We start from the raw sequence: 20,138 nt of genomic DNA on the forward strand, positions 1-20,138 counted from the left end.
TTATCTTCAGGCTGATTTTCAATTCAAATCTAGTTTTATTTTTTCAAAGTTGCTATTCAATAGGAGAGATGGCGGGAGCATCGGATTGCCATAATGACATTTTCAAATTTATTGATTAGGTTAAAAAACAAAATAATATATGTAGCACCTTTGAGGTCTTTATAATTGTTCTTCTAAAACAGCAATGCGTTAAATAAGCTTGTAGACAGAAGAAAATCCTCATATTTACATAAATAAACCCTACTAATCAGTTTAAGTTGCAAATCTTGGTACGAACATTTGTTTTCACGTAACCGCCACAATATGTGTTTAGTGAAATTGTTGTTAAGGCGGGTTCTTCTTGTTCGCATCCATTTTATTTACCAAATTAATAAGCGAATTTTATAATAAACTAAAAAAAAAGAACAATGTAAGTAAGATAAAAAAAAGTACGTTGTTCTATAAAACAATACACTAACTCAACGGCAAGTTTTCTTTTTAGTGCTAACTGTTCTATTCCTTATCCAAACTATGGTCGAACGTAGTTTCAGTTACATGAACGCATATTATGATGAATGTTTACAAACATCCTTTTATATTCAAAATAAATTATATATGTGTCGGGGAAGGAACAGGTGAACATGATATAAATATGTAACAGCGGCGATGTACATTTAAACATCAATTACTGTTAAAACTTGATGTGTCTGTATTTAGCAATATGTCCTGCAATAAATCTTTAAAAAGAAAAAGGGTAGTGCTCAGTCTTGATGAAAAATGTGATATTCTCAGACGATTAAAAACGGGCGAAACTGGTACTGCTTTGTCACAAAAATACAATATTGGCAAATCAACTATATCAGCAATAAAATCGAATGAAGATAAGATTTTGAAATATCAAGCAAATATGCTTGTTAATGGAAACTATGGGAGTAACAAAAAGAGTATGTCAACTGCAGAAAATGACCATTTGGAAAGTGCAGTTTTTCTATGGTTTTTGCAACAGCGTACTATAGGCACACCAATTACTGGTCCAATTTTATGTGAAAAGGCTTTGCAATTAAATAAAAAAATGAGGGGTAGTACAAATTTCAAGGCTAGTAAAGGGTGGTTACGAAATTTCAAAGCACGTCATGGAATACGTTTATTAAATATTCAGGCTGAAAAACAGTCTATAAATGCAGAAGCTGGTGAAACATTCAAAAAGAATTTGTGTGACTTTATACAAGAACAAAATTATTCAGAAGACTGTATATATAATGCAGATCAGAGTAGTTTGTGCTGGAGGTCTTTACCTCAGAAACAACTTTCAGTGGATTGTAAAACATATGAAGACAGAGTGACTATTATGGTTTGTTTTAATACCACAGGTTCACATAGACTTCCATTGTTTATGATTGGGAAAGCTCAAAAACCCAAGTGTTTGAAATATATTAGCAGTCTTCCTATTATTTATAAAACACAAAAGAATGGGTGGATGAATACTGATTTATTTAAATCATGGTACCTTTTAGATTTTATTCCAAATGTAAAAAAGTATCAGGAAGAAAGTGGGAGGAAAGGAAAAGTTTTGCTCATATTAAATAATGTACCATTGCATTCTTTAAAAGAGTTAAATGCACTTACAGATGAAATGTTTCATATTAGGTTTCTTCCAATAAACATAACATCTGTAATACAATCAATGAATCAAGGTATAATTGAAAAAGTTAAAAGAACATATCGCAAACATTTGCTAAATAGCATACTGGGTGAAGATAAACAAAATTTAGATGTATTACACTTTTTAAAACATTTTGCACTACAAGACTGTTGCCATATAATACATAAAGCATGGAACCTAGTCACTAAAGAAAATCTATACAAAGAATGGAAGAAACTACTTTATGATAAACAAAAGATAGAAGTAATAGATAAAGAAACAAATAATGATATAGAAGAAATTTTACAAATTCATCATGTTGCAAAACGTATTTCATGTAGTGACAATTGGGAAATTAAGGACACTATAAACTGGCTTAGGAGTGATGAAAATGACCACAGTTTTCAAGTTTTGAATGATGAAGAAATTATATGCGAAGTTGCAGGATACAATGCTATTAGTGAAGCAGAAGAAATGGAAAGTACTGAAGAACCTGAATCCAGTACAGCAAATGACTATAATAAAGAAACAATTCCTACTGATGCTCATGCATTAGCTGCTTTAAACATAGCTATCAAATGGTTTGAAGCACAGGCAGAATCAAATATTGTTGATTTGCAACGCCTTAATTATTTAAGAGATCTTGCAAGCTCAAAGATTTTTAATAAATAATTGTTTTATATTATTAAATTAAATTTTATGTTTCATCGTTTTTGAATAAATTATATATAATAATATATGATCAGAAAAACTGTAAATATACAAAAAATACGAAAAAATATTGCTTCTTCGTTTTAAATTCATCAAAGAACAAAATCACTGATGTTCTTATCTTTCCTGTAAAGTGCAATCCAGAAAATACGAGGATTCCCAATTATTTTAGAAATTTCTCGGTTTCATCACCAGAGGTCTCTAATATTCCCTAGACCCTTATAATTGAATGCAGTTTTCTTTGCTTTTGATTTGATAAACCGGCCGGCGAGTGAGCCAATTAGAAAATGTTTTTATGAGTTATTTGACTGCATCCCGGTATATTCTCCTTACATTTATAAACAGCGACGGCTAAGAAGTACGGACTTTGCTATATGGAATCCACCCATATATTCTTACATCTATGATTCTTGAGTTCTTACGGATTTTTTAATCTACCTATTGTAAGCCTTGCATCGTCTCTAACGTTTTCTTGATCTCAAGTACCATAAGAGGAATAGTATTACCATAATTATTTAATTAGTGTAATTTTTAAGTGATGCGTTTTTACTATTTCGGTATATATTTATATACATAATACTTTTGGTATAAATATAAAAAATAATCATATATAATCTTTAGTGGAAAGTTAACCTAAATATTAGTTGAAGTGTTAGAAAAAATATTCTAATGCATTTAGAATCAACATTTTAAGTGTAAGTATTTCATTTTGTAAAAATAGTGGAAGTAAAATAAGTAACTATTCATTGTTTGTGTATTTAATCCTGTACATATTGTCTTTTTTTATTAAAAAAAATAATAGCAATACTTAAAGTCAATAAAATGTACAGATATTTTTTTGGATACATTTGTTACTATTTACAATAAGATGTAAAGCAATTATTGAATAGAAGCTAATAGTATTTTGTTCTTATATCAATTTGTAATTAGGATTTTACAGCAAAGTAATTATATTTAGGATGTTTGTTTTATATTATTACTTATAATATATAGTATAGTAGTAATTGTTTTTAATGAAATAATAGTTATGTTTATTTCATTAAATAATGTAACTAAAAACTAATGAAATTAATCATATAATTAATAAATACTAAAATTTGTTTTCCTATAATTTTATGGTAGTGGTGCATGTGCCTGTATTGTAAGTTAAGTATTAATTAAAATTAATATTACGAATTAAGAATACTGTAATGTTATTTTAATATTTTTTTAAATAGTTTAGAATACATAGTTAAATTAAATGCATGTAAACTAACATATATATGCATAACTGGAGATTAAATTTATTTTGACAAAATTTGTGTATATTGTATTTATTTCAAAATAATTTAATTTACAACAAGTAGAATGATCATATATGTAAGTGTTCCCATACACATTCATATGTATATATATTTTCAAAATTAAAAAAATATATTGTTTCAAGGATTTTTTGTTTACAGTTATAAAAAGAGTAGTTTTTCATGTGGTAAATACACTGTTATATATAAAAAAATATAATTCTGTACATGGCAATGTAAATATAATCATATTTTTAGGAATGTATGAAATATTATAATACTCTTTTATACCCAATTTGAGAATAGATAGTGATTTTAAATATCTTTCTGTTAATAACTGCACAATTGTACACAAAACAATAACATTTGTTTTCCATTTGCAAAGTGATTTGTAAAATCACATATTAGCATAACAATAATAAATTGTAGATATTATGAATATCAATATACTTTAACATTTGTACGAACTTGGACATTAAAACTTTAAAAAATGATAACATAAAATATATAAAAATTTTATGCAAGATATTTCACAACATGCATATAAATTTGATAATAAATTTAACGTAAGAACCAATGCTTGTCCTATTTGAATTTGCCTTTTTTTTGCTGTTCTATAAATATTATTTACATTATAAAAAGTGTAATCAATTTTTAACATATTAATCTAAGTAGAAAATTAGATTAATAAGAATTTGGAAATCATCATGTAAAATATTTATCAATATTTGGATGGATTATTGAATGAGGTAAATTACCTCAATTTATAAAGAGCAATGAAATATAAAACAGCTCTAACTTAAAAATATTAGGACAAACCTTTAGTGCCTATTTTCATCATTTGTGCTAACTTTTTGTTTTGTACAATTCCTACATAGATATACCCCACCTAATTGGTTGATTATGATTTCAATATTCCAACAGGATAGAATCCAAAATTAGTTCTCAATTGTTCCAAGAAGACAAAAGTAAGAATGGTATGTGGAGCCAATCTAACAAATGCTGGTACATATCCCTAAAATCAGATACTCAATAGGTTTTCAAGTTATAATCTTTCTCAGGTCATACTTTAGTAATATATACAATTAAAATGCACATATATAATGATAAGTAATTAACGTATTAAATAAAACAATAACATTATTAATTTCTTAAGTATTTCTTTATGTAGCAATAAGCAAAATTGTAGAACTTACCTTGAAGAAGGCTAGTGGCCCAAGTTTAGCAGTATACAAAAATAAATCCATTAAGCTCTATAAAACAGAATGTAATGTATAATTAAAAGTATTATAACATATTTGAGTAGTAATTTCATTAGTGATATTACCTTAAATTCTCCAGGTTTAGCATTCATTGCACGTGTCTTCAAAACATCTAATGGTTGTGTAAGAGTTGTAGCTACTGCACCCTTATATTAAAAGAACTGTATAAATAAAATACTAATTTATGAAGTAAATAGGATAAGTTATTTATGGCATAACAAGATTAATTTCTATACTGAAGAAAGGTATTTTAAATATATTTAATTATTACAGTACTGAAAATGTTATTCAATTTAACTATTATTTACTTTATATTACTCTATTAATCATTTTTTTTCATTGATTACTTATCAATCTAAATTATGAGGAATCTAAGAGATAAGTATAATGTTGCAATCATCTAAAGCTACTACTATGTTTGTTACGTAATATTTTATAGTTCTAAAGTTTAAATAATATCATTAAAGATAAATTACTCACTACATGCTATATAATTATACAATTGTCATTTGTAATATATATTGAAAAAAGTTTATGATACTTTTCTTAAAATATCAAATACTTATTACATACCACTATTACTTACATTCAAGTAAATGATTGTATCATAAATATGCCAATAAATAAGACATAATAAATAAGTTACGTGAATAATTATGTGGAAAATTTACAAGCAAAGTATTTCAAACAAAATGAAATCTTTGAAATATTTCTTGTTTTCAATAACATGACAATTACTTACTAAATGTATTTATAAAATCTTTAAAATAGAAAAGTGAGGTTGAGCATGGTTAAACAAGAATTGAATATTGTATTATTAACACAGTAGAAGTAAAATAAAAAAGTAAGAACTAAAAAAATATAAAAATCTAACAAATTAACATTGCAATTCATTGCACGTTATGTGAGAGGTCTATCTCTCCTAAAACACCATGCTTTCAGAAAATCAGAAACGCAAACTCGTGTCATTTAAGAAATTATATTTAAATAACTTACTCTTCATGTTATACTTTATATTATGTTTCATATTATATAGATACTGTTTAAACATACTTACTGCACACACACTTGATAATACATGAGTTACAGGATTATCTTCAAAATAACCACTTTCAATCATTGTAATTTTTATTTGATCATAAAAACTCAGTTGTCCAATAGTCATTAAAGCGGCTCTTAATGTTGCTGTAGTACATCCACTAAATAATTTACTAAAACCTTCTTGTTGAACTATACACACTATTCCATCCAAAGCATGCTTATAACTACAATAATTAATATACAATAGAAATAAAAATATATTACATAATAAATTTTACACTTACTTTCTTCTAAGTTCTGGTGCAAGTTTTATGTCATTTTGCATGCGTACATTAATTACATCTCCTGGTGTTCCAAGAACTCCACCAACTGCACCAGAAAATCCAGCTAATAACAATTTTTGATAAAATAACAACGAATGTCCAGGTTTCTCAAAAGTTTGTTTGCCTACCTATGTATTTATAAATTGTTAAAGATATATAATAAAAGTGTGCATTGTATATAATATAAAGAAATTTACTTCATACGCTCCAAATCTCGTTGTAGAATATGTAAGCTGACGGAGTAGAGAAGCACTAAGACCATTATATAAAGCTAAAATTCCTTGATTTTTTACTATAGACGTTGTCAATCGTACTACAGATAATTTACCTTCTTGCTGTGTTTGTAAATGAACCTATAATATGGGTATGCATACTTTCTTTAAATGTAACAGTATACTGACTCTTGTTAATATGATATTAATATATGGAATATACATCTTTTCATAATTTTATTGTTATATAGAGAAAACAATGAAAAGATAATATTTTTATTGTACAAAACAAATTACCTTTAGTAAGTCTAAAGGGTGGGTTACACAAGCAGCACCTGCTGAAGAAAGTCCACCAAAATACCATCGTGCTAACTTTTTTGTTTTATCTTCCATATTTTTTATATTTTGTTATTGCACCTTACTGCAACAAATAAGTATTATTTTTTTCAAAATATAACTAATTTAATATTAGGACTAAATTAAGATACATACCTTTTCTTTTTATATATTTACATAGTATCTTTTTATATATTTACATATTTACATAATTATAAATTTTTTAACAAAATGGAAGCTGTAAATAAGTAATAAAATAACATTTATAATCTAAATGAAAATTTGAAACCAAAAATATTTTATTTAAATTAATAAACAAAATGTGTAAAAATTTATATAAATACGCGCTTGCTCGCATATATATGTTATAATAAAGATTTTAAACAAATTATTGAATAATATAAAATATGAAGTAGAAAATTTCTCATGAATTTTATGTTATAATTAATTCTATAAATAGTGTTTGATTTATGTTATTCATACACTCAAATTTTCTTCACATTTCGATTTATAGTAAAAATAAAAACCATTAACAGTAGTTCTACTTACTATGTTACACGTGCAACATGAACGTTTAATCGTGACTCGTTATAAATTAATTCTAATTTGTATGTAGCCTACATAAACTGTTTTCGCGAGCGTCAAGTACAAAGTTCTATAGAATATATCATAGTAATCGTAATAAATTATTTATTAAATAAAAATATACTAGAAATAGTAAAAAGTATAATACATGAAAATCATTGTATATAAATTTGAACAAAAAATAAGTATTCATAAAAGAATTAAACTTTTACAACCATTAATAAATAAAAATGTATAAATATATTGTAAAATATGACTGAAACAAGTAAGAAAAATGCACCATAACAAATATAAATATGCAAAAAGTGGTACTTACACTGCTTCATGCTATGAGCGGTATCTGTAGCTCAGCGTTAGGGTGAGAATCTCTAAACAATCTAAACTTCGGGTGATGTAACATTCCAAATCAGTCAGCAGTCTGGAAAGTCGGTGAACGCGCACACATCAGCTGACAGCCACGTGTTATACCACCTCCTTTCAAGGTTGCTACTTCTTATCGACATATCTATTGGCGAATATGATTCGGTTTGTTTTGCACATTTTTTTTTTTTAAGTTACTGATTACTCGCAAACATAACTAAGGATTATAAGAAATAATTGCTAACGTAAGAGCTACTTAAACACGATTAGTACTTATTGAAAAAAAATGTTACAAAACAACAAATGTATTTATGCTAAACTCTCAACAAAACCTTCGTTTTATTTGCAAGAAATAAATTGCAGCAATAAGAAGAATATATTATTAGCAGCACCAAGTAAAATATATTAACTATAACTGCATTGAGTGTATAAATGATCTGTTCAGACTTATCTGTACAAATCTTTTGCTTCAATTTTTGTATCTTTTATAAAATAGAGATTATTTATTTGTATTGAACTAATGTTAAAAGAATCTATAAATATGCTCTTAAGACACTTATAACATTTTTACCATTTATACGTAATGAATGCATTGCATACATAAATAGGTATAAAGGTTATTATTATTTGAATATTCATAATTTTTATTAAAGATGTCTTATTGAAATGTAAAAAAATCGTGCTTTTATCGGTGATATTTTTGTGACCAATTGAATAATTATATTTAAACTAGAGTTATATACCTTCCCGAAAGTACCGGGCGGGGAAAGTCCCTTTTTGACATCATTGAAGACAATGTTTTTTGACTTTTCCATCATAGTTGTCCACACACTTGCAAAGCAGCATTGAAACTGTTTTATAATTCATTATTGAGAGGCGGAAAGTATAAATATGTACTGCAATTTGATATAATTATCGGAAATATTTCTTTTTCAACTCGACTGCAGCGCCATTATTTCAGTGGCATATTGGTTATGTGGGTAAAGTAGATCGCGTTTTAAGCATTGAGTTCTAAAACTCAATGTTTGTTCACGACTAATATGAAAGAAAAGAAACAACAGCAAGCTTGAAGACTGTTAAACAGATTATGAAGAATTGGACGAAGATTTAAGAATTTTTACCTTACGTTCTATTATGCTGAAATATATGTGATATCAATTGCTAGGTAAATTGAAAAATAGAAATTTACTTTCCTATAAACATTTCGAATGAACTTAGTATGCAATGCTAACAATTGAAATCTGTATAAATAATTTATTGTTATTGGTTTTATATGAAACAAATAAATTTAAATTATGAATCGAATTAACAACATGTATAATAAGAGTAGTGTTTTCTTTATAATGGAATTTAAGTTTGATAAGTTAGATGTTATATTGTAGATTATAGGTTAGTTTCTATATACTATAACAGAACTTTTATTTCATTATTTTTAGCGTAAATGATGTGTAGCGTAATGGATTCAGTGTCCAATACACTTGGTATTGATAAAGTAAATATGGGTGGAAAATTAATATTAATCGAAGAGCAACATGATAGCAATGCAAACTTCTTATTAAGTGCAGTTATCTCAAATGCGCTAAAGAAAGATTATGGAATATGCTTTGTACTTTTCCATAACACTTTCAACCATTATCATAATGTGGGTATGAAATTTGGCTATAACCTTGCCTTATTAAAAGAAAAGAATATAGTTACTTTTATAGAACCAATAAAAATCGAAGCACTTGAAATGGAAAATATGTATAAAAAAACAATGAACAAAGTAATTGATAGTTTATTTATGACTGTTAGAAATGAGTACAGTAAAATGATGAAACTTAATAATCGTGTGATTATTATAATTGATGATTTAAGTCATCTTTATAACTTTGGATTTGATTTAAAACAGTCTATGTATTATATAAGATGGTTAAGATCACTTGTTGAGAATGATAATGTATCCCAACTTTGTATTCTGACACACACCTATATACATGAAGTACAAAGCTGGTTTAATACGTTTATAGATGTTCTTAAATATATGGCTCATTTATATGTTAAAGTTGAGCCTTTTAAAACAGGATATTCCAGTGATGCATCTGGCAAAATGACAATTAATTGGAGGGTTGATCCCATTAGATGCAACCATAATTGGCCAGAGATAGCAAAATACATATATAAATTATCAGACCGTCAAGTGCAAATTTATGCATCTGGAATATGAACTGTATCAAATAAATTTTTATAAAGCTGGTTTAGAATTTTTTACTATATATGATCCCATATTAAAGTACAAATAAAATACATTGCAAATTTGTTATAAATATTGTATCTTATGAACTACTATTTCTTATGAAATATATTACAAGCATGAAGTGCTTTGAAAACACTTCAATGTGATACTTAATAGAAGGTAATAATAATTTCAACGTGACTTAAAAAAAATATATGTTTATTTAGTGTTTTAAATACAGTTAAAATTAATGAAGGAAATTATTGAATAAATATGAAATCTAAATTCTTTTTCTGTAAATTATATACATGTTTTTGTAAAAATTACAAAACTACAAATTTAAAATATATTAACTATAAATTTTAAAACTATGCATCATTTGAGCTTACAATACAAAATAATCTATGATGTTCCATGCAGATTATGACAATGATATTTGACTCCATTGCTAATCTGTCAATCCTCCTCCTGAGTGGAAGAAACTTTGATGTTAAATATACTTGTAATACAAGTATTGGAAAAAGTATTTCTTCTATGTACTTCTCATTCTTATCAGACTATCCTAGGTGTACAGTAATTCTAAAATGAACTTTATTCATTTATATTTAGATACTAGTTATGGACAAAGGAAATTTTTATACCTGCAATCTTTGTCATATTTCCCTTTAATTAACAGATCTGCAACCAAACCCTGCATTTTGTCCCTCTTTCAAAATCTTGACTTAACGAGTAATTGAACACCTAGATGGTTCTCAGTGGATTAAGAAAGAAGTATTTAATTGTGTGGTAGTAGATCTTATTTTCTTTGTTAAAATAATTTATATGTTTCAGATTGTTTTATATTGCAAGAATAAATTGTTAATTGAAAAGCAACTAAATAATAATATACATCTAATAAAAAAGTTAAAATGATTATTTTGTAGGTATATGAGCCATTCATTTGCCAAAATGATCAAGTCCACAATATAAAAGTGCTCCTCGCTCCCTTTTAGTAATTTCATTTTTGATCAAATGCTTAAAACCAGTAAAGTTGGTCGTTTTGGCCTTTGAACGGCTCATGTTCAGTTTCATTATGAAATTTTTATATCCAAATAAAAGACCAATAAAAGATGTTGAATATAAGAAAAGCTACAGGAAATACAATTCTGCTACGTCTATCAATCCACTGAGCAATTTCTTGTGGTGTCATTGTCGTAAAATTATGTAACTGGGCAAGGGTTGCTCTTCTTGGGAAAGGTTTTGGTAGTGGTGTATTACTGATGGTTGCAATATTTCTTTCTGAGCATTCTGGGTCTTTGTCCTCTTCAATTTTAACAGAAGGTATGTTGAGAGTACTTGGGAAACTCTGTGGTAGAATAAATTTTATGAAAAATATTTACTGTTTTATCTAAATATATAAAAAGTCGTTAACTATTATATATGTTAAATATTAATTTACATTTAAGGGATACTGTTTCCAGTAAGCGGCGAATTAGACGTGTATAGCGCGAGTTGGTAAAAATATTAAGTGAATGGCGAGTGAAGTGAGCGGTATGAGTGATGAAAGAAGAGACAAGAAGAAGCATGTATACAATAGTTAATGTGAAAAAGCAGGAAATTTAGTATTACACAGTTACAAAATACTGAACTGAAAATACCAGCATATAACTTCAATGAAGAAATTAATGAAGAATTGTTCATATACCGTTTTACAATCTTCACCAACATCTGGTTCATTTGAAAGTTCCAATTGAAATTCTGGCAGACATAGACTTTCATTGAAGAAAATTCCGAAACTAGCATAAGAAAAATATATGCTCTAGGAATCGGTACTTTCATCTGAAGAATGCTTTATAAGCAGTTACTTTATTCACACATAACAAGTGTGAATAAAGGGTACTTAAACCACTTGCATAGACCTCTCGATCCATCGATTTAAACCCGTTGGTTTTTGTGGAGATATTTGAAAAGTAAAGCATATTCTTCGCCGATAAATGACTTAAAAGAACTACGCAATCGAATCCACTATGCTTGCCAAATATTCGGACAAAGATATTTTATTAGAGTTCTTTAACATATTCTAAACTGTAGCTCTAGAAGAAAAGCTAGAAAGAGCAGAATTACAGCTTAGCCGCTGTATTTGTAGACTCGTACCACGTCAATGTGCTACGTCATTTGATCTAATTTATATCACAAACACACAGAAAGTAAATATAAAACTAAATTGGCTTAAATTGTAAATTACTCATTAATGACTAAATATGGATCTATACATAAAAGATAAGATTACGTCGGAGACTTGTTACAATTATTATAGAAGAAATCGATGGGCGTTAATCATTTGTTAGAACAAGTGCAATAGAAGTATATAATATGGATCTCAGGTTTGAACAGATGTACTCGTAACTATACATGTAATGCCGACGAAAACAATAAGAAAGATAATTGGTGTTAAAACAGAGCAAAAAGCGTGTAGATGTGAGAAGATAAAACAATGTTTAATGTAAAAAAGAAAAAGGAATGTAGAGACAGAAATCGTAGATGGAACGAAAAGAAAAAATAGATTACTTAAGAAGAAATGGTTTAAGGAGGAAACGTTTAAAATAGTATTAAGTGCAATTAAGTAAGATGAACATTATAGTACAATAAAAACTATGAATACCACAGAATAAATAGGGTATTGTCACAGTTTGAAAAAAATGATAGAAAGAGATGGAACTAACATACACATAGATAGTGGAAACATACAAGAAATATGATGGAAAATAAAAACATAAAATTAGTAGAATTAGAAGAGAAAACACATAACAAAAGAGTTACAGAATAGATGAAGAAATTGAAAGTAATGCAAAATATGCAGAACAAGAAGTAAAGTGAACCAAACTGTTTTCAAAGGTAGGTAATTTAGGATAACTAGTAAAAGCTATGTAGATATATATGTGGAAATAGTATTTGTAAGCCAAACCTTATAATGTAACTAGCAAGAAAGAGTTAATAATAAAATTAACTTACATGTACAGTAAGATAATTTTGACTTGAAAAATCTTGATCACTGGAATTTGTATTTTCAAGTGACGACCAAGAACGAGATCGTTCTAGCCCTGTAGTATTTTTCTGAAATTGTTTCCGCGCTAGCTTTGGCGTTAATGTTGATTTTAATATGTATTTACTATTAACCTTTTTTAAAGGTACATTTTTCCTATATGAACGTATTCACAAAATTGATAATTATATTAATAAATATAATGTAACTATAATTTTAAAATAATATACACATACTTTCGTCGATAAATTGTATTAACAAAAGCAAATTCGACCATTGCTGCAAACAAAAATATAGTACAACCTAGAAACCATATTTCACTGGCTTTTATGTAAGAAACTTTTGGTAAGGAATTTTCCACTTTTGATGCAAGTGTCATAAATGTTAGAATAGTGTTTGTTCCTAATCGTGAAATGCTTAATTAGTTCTTGGAATTATAATACTAATGTGTATTCTTTAAATATTTGTTACCTAATACTATTCTTGGTGGACTTGCATCCACATGCAACCAAAATGAGACCCAAGAAATCACTACTATTAATATAGATGGTATATAGTAATCCATCACAAAGAATCCCATTTCTCTTGATAATTTAAATGTTATACTGAGTGAACTGAAATTACCAGCTACAAATATAAAAGATCATTAATATAGTTGAAACATTGATTAGTAGGTAAGAAAAGGTATGTACCAAAGTGACCAAAATGTTGTTGTGACGTAGTATAAAATGTTTCTGACGTATTAACCCATTTGTCCACAAGTTTGTATTCAGTTAAGTGTAATTCATCTGCAAGTATAATTGGCTCTTCATCCCAATATAATACCATGTCAAGCACATTGTGTGTCCCTGTAGGTAAAAATTCCATTCATTCCAAGGAGCATAGTAGAATAAAATAGCTGACATTGTAGTAATACAACAATGACATCCTACAGCTTTCAAAAATGAGTGGACATTCTTGTACATCAAATGGAAACTTCTCCAAACGAAGCCCACAGTTAAGAGTTGCTTGTAACCTATAATAATGTATATACTGTTTTTATAATATAGGAGGAGTCACTAATACATTTACTATATTGGAACTTACTATTTCAGTTAACATAAGATTTGATATTAATATTGTATTTTAATAACATAGATTATTTATACTATTTGAAATCTTTAAAATTTTATATTGATTTTATATAATGAAATGTTTATGTCAACAAGAAAATTTCAATAATAAGAAATATCCTTAACATTATCGATATTTCTGATACAACAAGTATCATATTGTTATATTATTATAATATTATATTACTTGCATTAACAACCACGTAGTAATTTTGAATTTAAACAGTTCATTGCAATGTTATAGTGTAACTGATACATTCAGTTTCACAAACTAAAATATTTTTATATAGCTTGTATTATCACATTTAATCTGATTATTGATGTTTTGTATAGAGTAAAATTTATTTTTAAAAATTCCATCATTTTAGTTGTGTAATTTGGAGATAATATTACATACTTTAGAAATAAAAGAAGAGATCTTGTTAAAGAATAGTAAGTATAAATTTGTTTATATTGTAGTTAAAAGGTATGTTCATTAAATATTAAGATAAATAAGTAAAATAGATTATTAATAAAATTGTATAACTAATTCTTTTTTTGCTTCTAAGAAGTATTTTCAGACAGTCATTTAGTCCATAACAAATATTTTGCTACAAACATTTTTTAGTATCACATATCTAATTTCTTCAATTTTACATAATTAAATGTAACAGTAAATCATTTTCACATGTATAAAAAAAATTTCAATAAAAAACTGAATTTCTATAAAAATACTAAAGTACTTTTTCTTTAATTTTTTATAGTTTCTGCAACTTTTTGTTTTAATTCAGTAACATTTAATGATAAATGTAACAGTGAAGAAAATAGCAAACCTATAGATGACTAAAAAAAATATTTTTTTTAGAACAGTCCATTTTTAGTACACTTAAAATACAGTTAAATATCTAGTTAACAATTAAATTACATTTGAAGCTACAAACCTAGTGTTCAATATGACCATGCCTGATGAATTTATAGAAACAAGTATATCTTTAACATCCTTTCCCATAATGGCTGAACTAGGCTCATTAGAAACATATACATTAGGCGTCCAAATTAAGTCGTGTGCAAATTGTCCACCATTTATCTGATGTAAGTTCGGAACAATTTTATCAAACTTCAGCCGTTTATCCAAATATCTAAATTGTAACATCATGTGAACATCGAATTGCTGAAACACCATTATTAGGAAAAATGTAGTAACAATTACTTTCATCGAAATTTTATATACAATTAATTATAATATAACTATAACATAAACTACCAGGGTTTTAACCATATTTGATTTAATTGTATAAATGTAAGCACTGGTGTACACACTAATTGGATCAGTGGTATTCATTTCTCCAGGAGGTCTCATCATTTTGTCATAACGACAGTCGTTCGTTAATTCCTGCAGAAGTTCAGTCTGTGTCATAGGAATACTGTTATTTATCATTGGACATGTTCCCAATCTATAAAAGAATGCATTTTCTACATAAAAATGATTGTTCCTAAATAATTACTTCAATTATTATTGTGTTACTTCAGTATTTAGCACAGTTGTATATATTCTCATTTTTAAAAAATATACAATAACGTAGAACAACAATTAATATAAAATGGTTTAAACTATATAGCCGGTGTACAAAAAGATAACGCTGTTTTCAAAGAGGGTCCTTGAATTAAAATTCTGAACATTACTAAGTGCATACTACGAATGGTTTATTGTTGCTCTGTACTGACGCAGATGACATAATACAATGCATGTGACTGTACATCATAAAAGAAGTTCCTCTCATCGGAATTCGAAATAGTTAAATACACACGCAACAAATAATTGTATAAATATTGAAAGTCATTTATACATAAGTTCGATACTTTTTTTTTTTCAAGAATGATTCGCGAAAGAACGAAATTCAGGATCATACATTTTTAACTCATGTGAGAATACTTTTATCTATGCAAAAATTTTTACCTATGTAAAACCTTATGTTAATACAGTTTACAGTAAAAATGAAGAGTTTGTGTATTAGTGCAAAGTATTTAAAAAGTAAAGTTAACGATAAAAAAATGTATTTACGAAATTAAAGTTCGAGGAAGAATCATTTAAATCTGTGTAAATGATTAAAGTGTGTTTTAAGAAATTTTCATTTGAAAATCGAAGCAATACAGTATCGGTACCGTAATCAGGACTAACACCAATTTCAACATTAAGATCTTATCTACCTACATGAAGACATTAATTTATAGCATTAAACATTTGACTGTTTATATAAGTTATCAATATTTTTCATCGTAAAATTGCACCATGGCTATCAACAGAATTCTTTTTGCTTTACTTATGATGCATCTAGCGGGAAGTGGAGACTGTTACTGAGAACAGTTTTAGTATTGCAAAAGATACAGTTGTTTACCGTAGCTTATGTTAGCAACTTTAAGCTTTTGTTTTTTCAGAGTCACATGAAGCACAAGTTTTTATTGTTTTTAAATCTGTTAATGGTTAAATTCGCCATAATCCATTCTACCGAGAAAAAGATTGAACATGATATAATCTTATCTTTTGCATTTAAAAAAGATTAAATTTTAATCCTTGGGCAGATAAAGAAATTCTGATTTAAAAAAGTTAAATGAACTTTAATACTGTTTAAAATTTCTGTATATAACATTGAATGTACTTTATATATAACATTGAAAGGTCTCAATTTTTATGAGAATTTTGTAGTTTCTATTAAAACATTGCATTGAATTGAAGTGAAACATTTCTTCCTATTTTATATTACAATAGGAAATTTTGTTGAATAATCGTTAGAAATGAAATATTTTTTTCTACAATGTATTCTGAAGTTTTTTTTTGTATTTTATGTGCTATTCAATTATGATTGACGTTATGGTCAATTAAAATATAAGGTGATTTAAATCACTTTCTTATCAATTTAGTATTTACAAAAGTCTTTCAACAGCTGCTAATTTATCGAATCAAGTGTCAAACATTTTCTGTTAGAAAATATTTCCATTGGAATATCTATAATAATTAGACATGTGTAATAGAAATATTAGGACCTACATTGTGGTGTTATTTTACATTTTATTTATTGTATACTCAGTAGTTTTCATATTATAAATTTATGTCTTGTTCTGTTAGTTTCAATATATACCCACGTTTTCTGGTTCATATACAGAGTGCACACGCATGCGCGTGCATAAATTAAAATATAAACTCATAGATATGATTTGTAAATCGATACATAAAAATTTAATTAGCCGATACATAAAATTTAGTAGTTTTTCACAGTGGAAAACAAACAACTGCACAAACTGCATAAACGCGTATAAAACATTTTATGCTCACTTCTAGTAACATTTAGAAAAAATTAATCATGAACAAATAAAATAGATTTAAAAAATGTGGAAGTTAATATAACAAAAGTATAACTTACATAGTAGATGAATTTAGATGCAGTAATTGTAGGAAATAAAAGAGAACCGCGATATAATAGACTTTTCGTTCTGAGACCATTGTAAATTCCTTTATAACTTAACTCCTTCACTAATAAAGTTGAACTGATTCTTTCTTAGATACACAAGTATGCTCTTGAGTAAATTTGTTGGAAACCAAACATTACCCAACCGTTCCTCCCACTCTGAATATTCTTTTACAAAGTGATTATATATTCAAGTGCCATATGACACTAAGACGGTCTATATATTGTTAGTATTGTACATACATATACAGAGTGAATCAGAAGCACATAACTAGTTCAGATATACCGCAAGTTACTGAGAAATTTTTCAACTATTTGTTCAGTTACGTATTTTCGAACTACATATAATCGAGTTTATATATTTGTTTCTGGAACAGTCAAATAATTTTTCTGTGACAATTACTTACCTTGTTTTACACGAGGTACTTAAAAACAATGTGTTTATTTAACATGACGAAAAATACACTGTTTCTTACTTACACTTAATCATGCATTCACATTTAAATTATATGTTTACTATGTCATCAGTGCATTACAGTTCTTGTGTTTTTTGACATAACATTCATATTATAATAAAAAAAATAGCTTACATGTTATTTGTATTATAAATATTATGCACTATTTTTATCACTATGTTATACTATTTTAAATTAAATTAAATTCAAGTTTATCAATTTTTATAGCACATGTACTTAAATTCAAATACAGTTTTTTAGCTAAATATGGAGAAGTATCTAAGCAGCGGAAATTACCGATGGAATGTTCTCCGAAGTTTCGTGTATAATGGAGAACGTGTAACGAGGTATAAATAGCGTCTTTAAACGTTTTAGTAATTAACAAATGAGTCAAAACTTGAAATTTTCACCTACTTATTCGAACCGACGCTTGAAATTTTATTTTTTCAAAAACTTTGTTTTTTGATTTTCGTTACAAAAGTGATTCTGAAAGTAAGAAACAAATTTTTACAAAATCGAGGTTCACTTTAAAATACCCACAGGATAAGATGTCGATGAAGAAAGACGTAAATTGTCCATAATATAACAAATGAATATGAAGATATTACTTCTTGCGAGAAGAAGAAATTTGTGATACTAAAATTTGTATAAAAGATATATTTTTGAAATAATTACGCTATAGAATTATCTAAAAACGTGAAATTGAAATTAACGTACACATTTGTGCACAATTATAGTCAATACCACAAGGGAATTAAAGTTGAAAAGAAAATTGTTTTACGTTGGTTATATTTCGTTCGATATGCTGTAACCAGTGCAAAACGATTAAAAGGTTCAATAAAGTTTTAAAAATAGATATTCAATACTTAAAACTATTGCAATATCCAATAGCAAAAAACATTAGGAAAAGGTTTGAAATATTTCAGGGGAATCCTTCTTACCAGTCAAGCAATTAGAACTGTAAAAAAATATATTTTTACACATGAATGTAGTCAAATGCAGTTATTATAGAGATAGAGAACTGATAAGTAGAGTAACGAAACTATTTATACTGCAATAATAAATCACTGTGATTCAGCAACTTAGTTGAAGGAAAGTGATGATTATGCAAATATTTCTGTTTTTTTTTTTAAATGAAATTGCAACGTCTAGAGGTACAACGTGTACAGGGTGCTTCATAATATGTGAGGTGCACTTCCGGAGTCGATAAAAGATATAAAACGCAATCAAAGTTTATATTAACACGTATTTAATTCCCAATAATTCTTATTACAGAATTATATAATTTTGATTCTCGATCATTCACGTACAGCTTATCTTGATAAAAAATGCCCGAAATAACCAACCTTGATTTATATTTGAATAATCGTCTGTATCTTAACAGCTGACGCATTCTCTTGATTGTTCAGTTCTCTTCCTAGATGTACTTTAAATTATTTTAACTTGCTGCTTCTTAGAAATGGAAAGAGTGTAATTAAGTAAATAAAAGTGAGTAATTACTCGTATTAAGAAAGTGCAAATATGCATTTAGGATATGGCCTTGTTGAATACAATTCAGGCACAGTAAGAACTATTTCCCTAATACGTGTCTATCAGATAAGGAGGCATTTAAAAGATTAGATGAATGCTTACGTAAATTTACATGAAATAACTACCTATCGAACAATATGGAATAATAGTTATTTCTTACTAAATTATGCGGCTTACGGCGTGATACCAGGGATTTTAGATAAGTTTCAACTTTAGGTGCGAATTGTTGTTTCACACTATTCTGCTTCAATATTTGCAAATATCAAGAACTTTCTTAGAGGAAATTCGTTCATCGTTGAGATGCAGATTGAATAAATAATAAGTAGGCAACTGATTGTTTATTTGACGTATAAAAAGAACTAGTTTGTTGGTGATCAAAGAAACTTCAGTGTGGATCGCTCAAACTGTGAGGCCGAGTACATGTCGAAAGCCTGAAGACTTTACTCAAAATGCAATAACTTTATGTAGATATCTTAATTATTGAATTCATTGTAATACTATCTTAAAAATAATTTTAACCTTGAAACCTATGCAATGTCATTTGTCACAAAATTTCTTTTACCATGTTACGTATCTTCTAATAACTCACAGTTTGTGTAAAAATATTTTGCGATTATTCTGCCTCTTTGC

The 20,138-nt window shown here is 27.3% G+C and overlaps 3 protein-coding genes across 11 annotated transcripts; 1 reads left to right on the plus strand and 2 right to left on the minus strand.

The window, feature by feature from the left end:
• Window positions 1–4,239: 4,239 nt before the first annotated feature.
• Window positions 4,240–8,611, minus strand: Dic1 (Dicarboxylate carrier 1). 6 transcript variants are annotated; one of them, XM_076533846.1, is made up of 11 exons: window positions 8,475–8,611; window positions 7,688–7,876; window positions 6,943–7,024; window positions 6,748–6,867; window positions 6,567–6,591; window positions 6,436–6,490; window positions 6,200–6,366; window positions 5,932–6,139; window positions 4,940–5,020; window positions 4,809–4,865; window positions 4,240–4,627 (listed from the first exon to the last, which is right to left on the minus strand). In XM_076533846.1, exons 4-11 carry the CDS (start codon window positions 6,812–6,814, stop codon window positions 4,514–4,516), a joined length of 774 nt encoding a protein of 257 aa, XP_076389961.1. In that variant the 5' UTR covers window positions 6,815–6,867; window positions 6,943–7,024; window positions 7,688–7,876; window positions 8,475–8,611; the 3' UTR covers window positions 4,240–4,513. The 6 variants fall into 6 exon arrangements, with proteins under 6 accessions (XP_076389961.1, XP_076389962.1, XP_076389963.1 ...); XM_076533847.1 differs by having other exon boundaries at window positions 6,748–6,871; XM_076533848.1 differs by lacking the exon at window positions 6,943–7,024.
• A 127-nt stretch (window positions 8,612–8,738) lies between these two features.
• On the plus strand, window positions 8,739–9,967 carry LOC105662529 (Elongator complex protein 6). The gene is made up of 2 exons (XM_012285642.2): window positions 8,739–8,896; window positions 9,168–9,967. The coding sequence occupies exon 2, from the start codon at window positions 9,173–9,175 to the stop codon at window positions 9,935–9,937; it is 765 nt and encodes a 254-aa protein (XP_012141032.2). The 5' UTR covers window positions 8,739–8,896; window positions 9,168–9,172; the 3' UTR covers window positions 9,938–9,967.
• A 181-nt stretch (window positions 9,968–10,148) lies between these two features.
• Window positions 10,149–19,691, minus strand: LOC100879170 (pH-sensitive chloride channel 2). 4 transcript variants are annotated; one of them, XR_001095971.2, is made up of 10 exons: window positions 17,479–19,691; window positions 15,324–15,513; window positions 15,001–15,230; window positions 13,901–13,983; window positions 13,661–13,816; window positions 13,440–13,595; window positions 13,205–13,370; window positions 12,938–13,124; window positions 10,588–11,291; window positions 10,149–10,508 (listed from the first exon to the last, which is right to left on the minus strand). XR_001095971.2 is itself a non-coding variant. In XM_003699166.3 (9 exons), exons 1-9 carry the CDS (start codon window positions 17,556–17,558, stop codon window positions 11,028–11,030), a joined length of 1,512 nt encoding a protein of 503 aa, XP_003699214.2. In that variant the 5' UTR covers window positions 17,559–19,691; the 3' UTR covers window positions 10,149–11,027. The 4 variants fall into 4 exon arrangements, 2 of the variants coding, with proteins under 2 accessions (XP_003699214.2, XP_012140363.2); XR_013038832.1 differs by having other exon boundaries at window positions 10,149–10,525; XM_003699166.3 differs by having other exon boundaries at window positions 10,149–11,291.
• Window positions 19,692–20,138: the final 447 nt, after the last annotated feature.

This window comes from Megachile rotundata, chromosome 7, assembly GCF_050947335.1.
Source record: "Megachile rotundata isolate GNS110a chromosome 7, iyMegRotu1, whole genome shotgun sequence".
NCBI classification, from domain to species: Eukaryota; Metazoa; Arthropoda; class Insecta; order Hymenoptera; family Megachilidae; genus Megachile; species Megachile rotundata.

Coding starts and splice junctions, on each gene's coding strand:
- LOC100879170 (XM_003699166.3), bottom strand. CDS start 17,558: ATGGTCTCAGAACGAAAAGTCTATTATATCGCGGTTCTCTTTTATTTC. Junction 13,984..15,000: donor ATGGTCATATTGAACACTAG/GTTTGTAGCTTC, acceptor ACATTATTATAG/GTTACAAGCAACTCTTAACT. Junction 13,125..13,204: donor AATACAATTTATCGACGAAA/GTATGTGTATAT, acceptor ACGTTCATATAG/GAAAAATGTACCTTTAAAAA.
- LOC105662529 (XM_012285642.2), top strand. CDS start 9,173: ATGATGTGTAGCGTAATGGATTCAGTGTCCAATACACTTGGTATTGAT.
- Dic1 (XM_076533844.1), bottom strand. CDS start 6,843: ATGGAAGATAAAACAAAAAAGTTAGCACGATGGTATTTTGGTGGACTT. Junction 6,367..6,435: donor CGAGATTTGGAGCGTATGAA/GTAAATTTCTTT, acceptor ATAAATACATAG/GTAGGCAAACAAACTTTTGA. Junction 6,140..6,199: donor GCACCAGAACTTAGAAGAAA/GTAAGTGTAAAA, acceptor TAATTATTGTAG/TTATAAGCATGCTTTGGATG.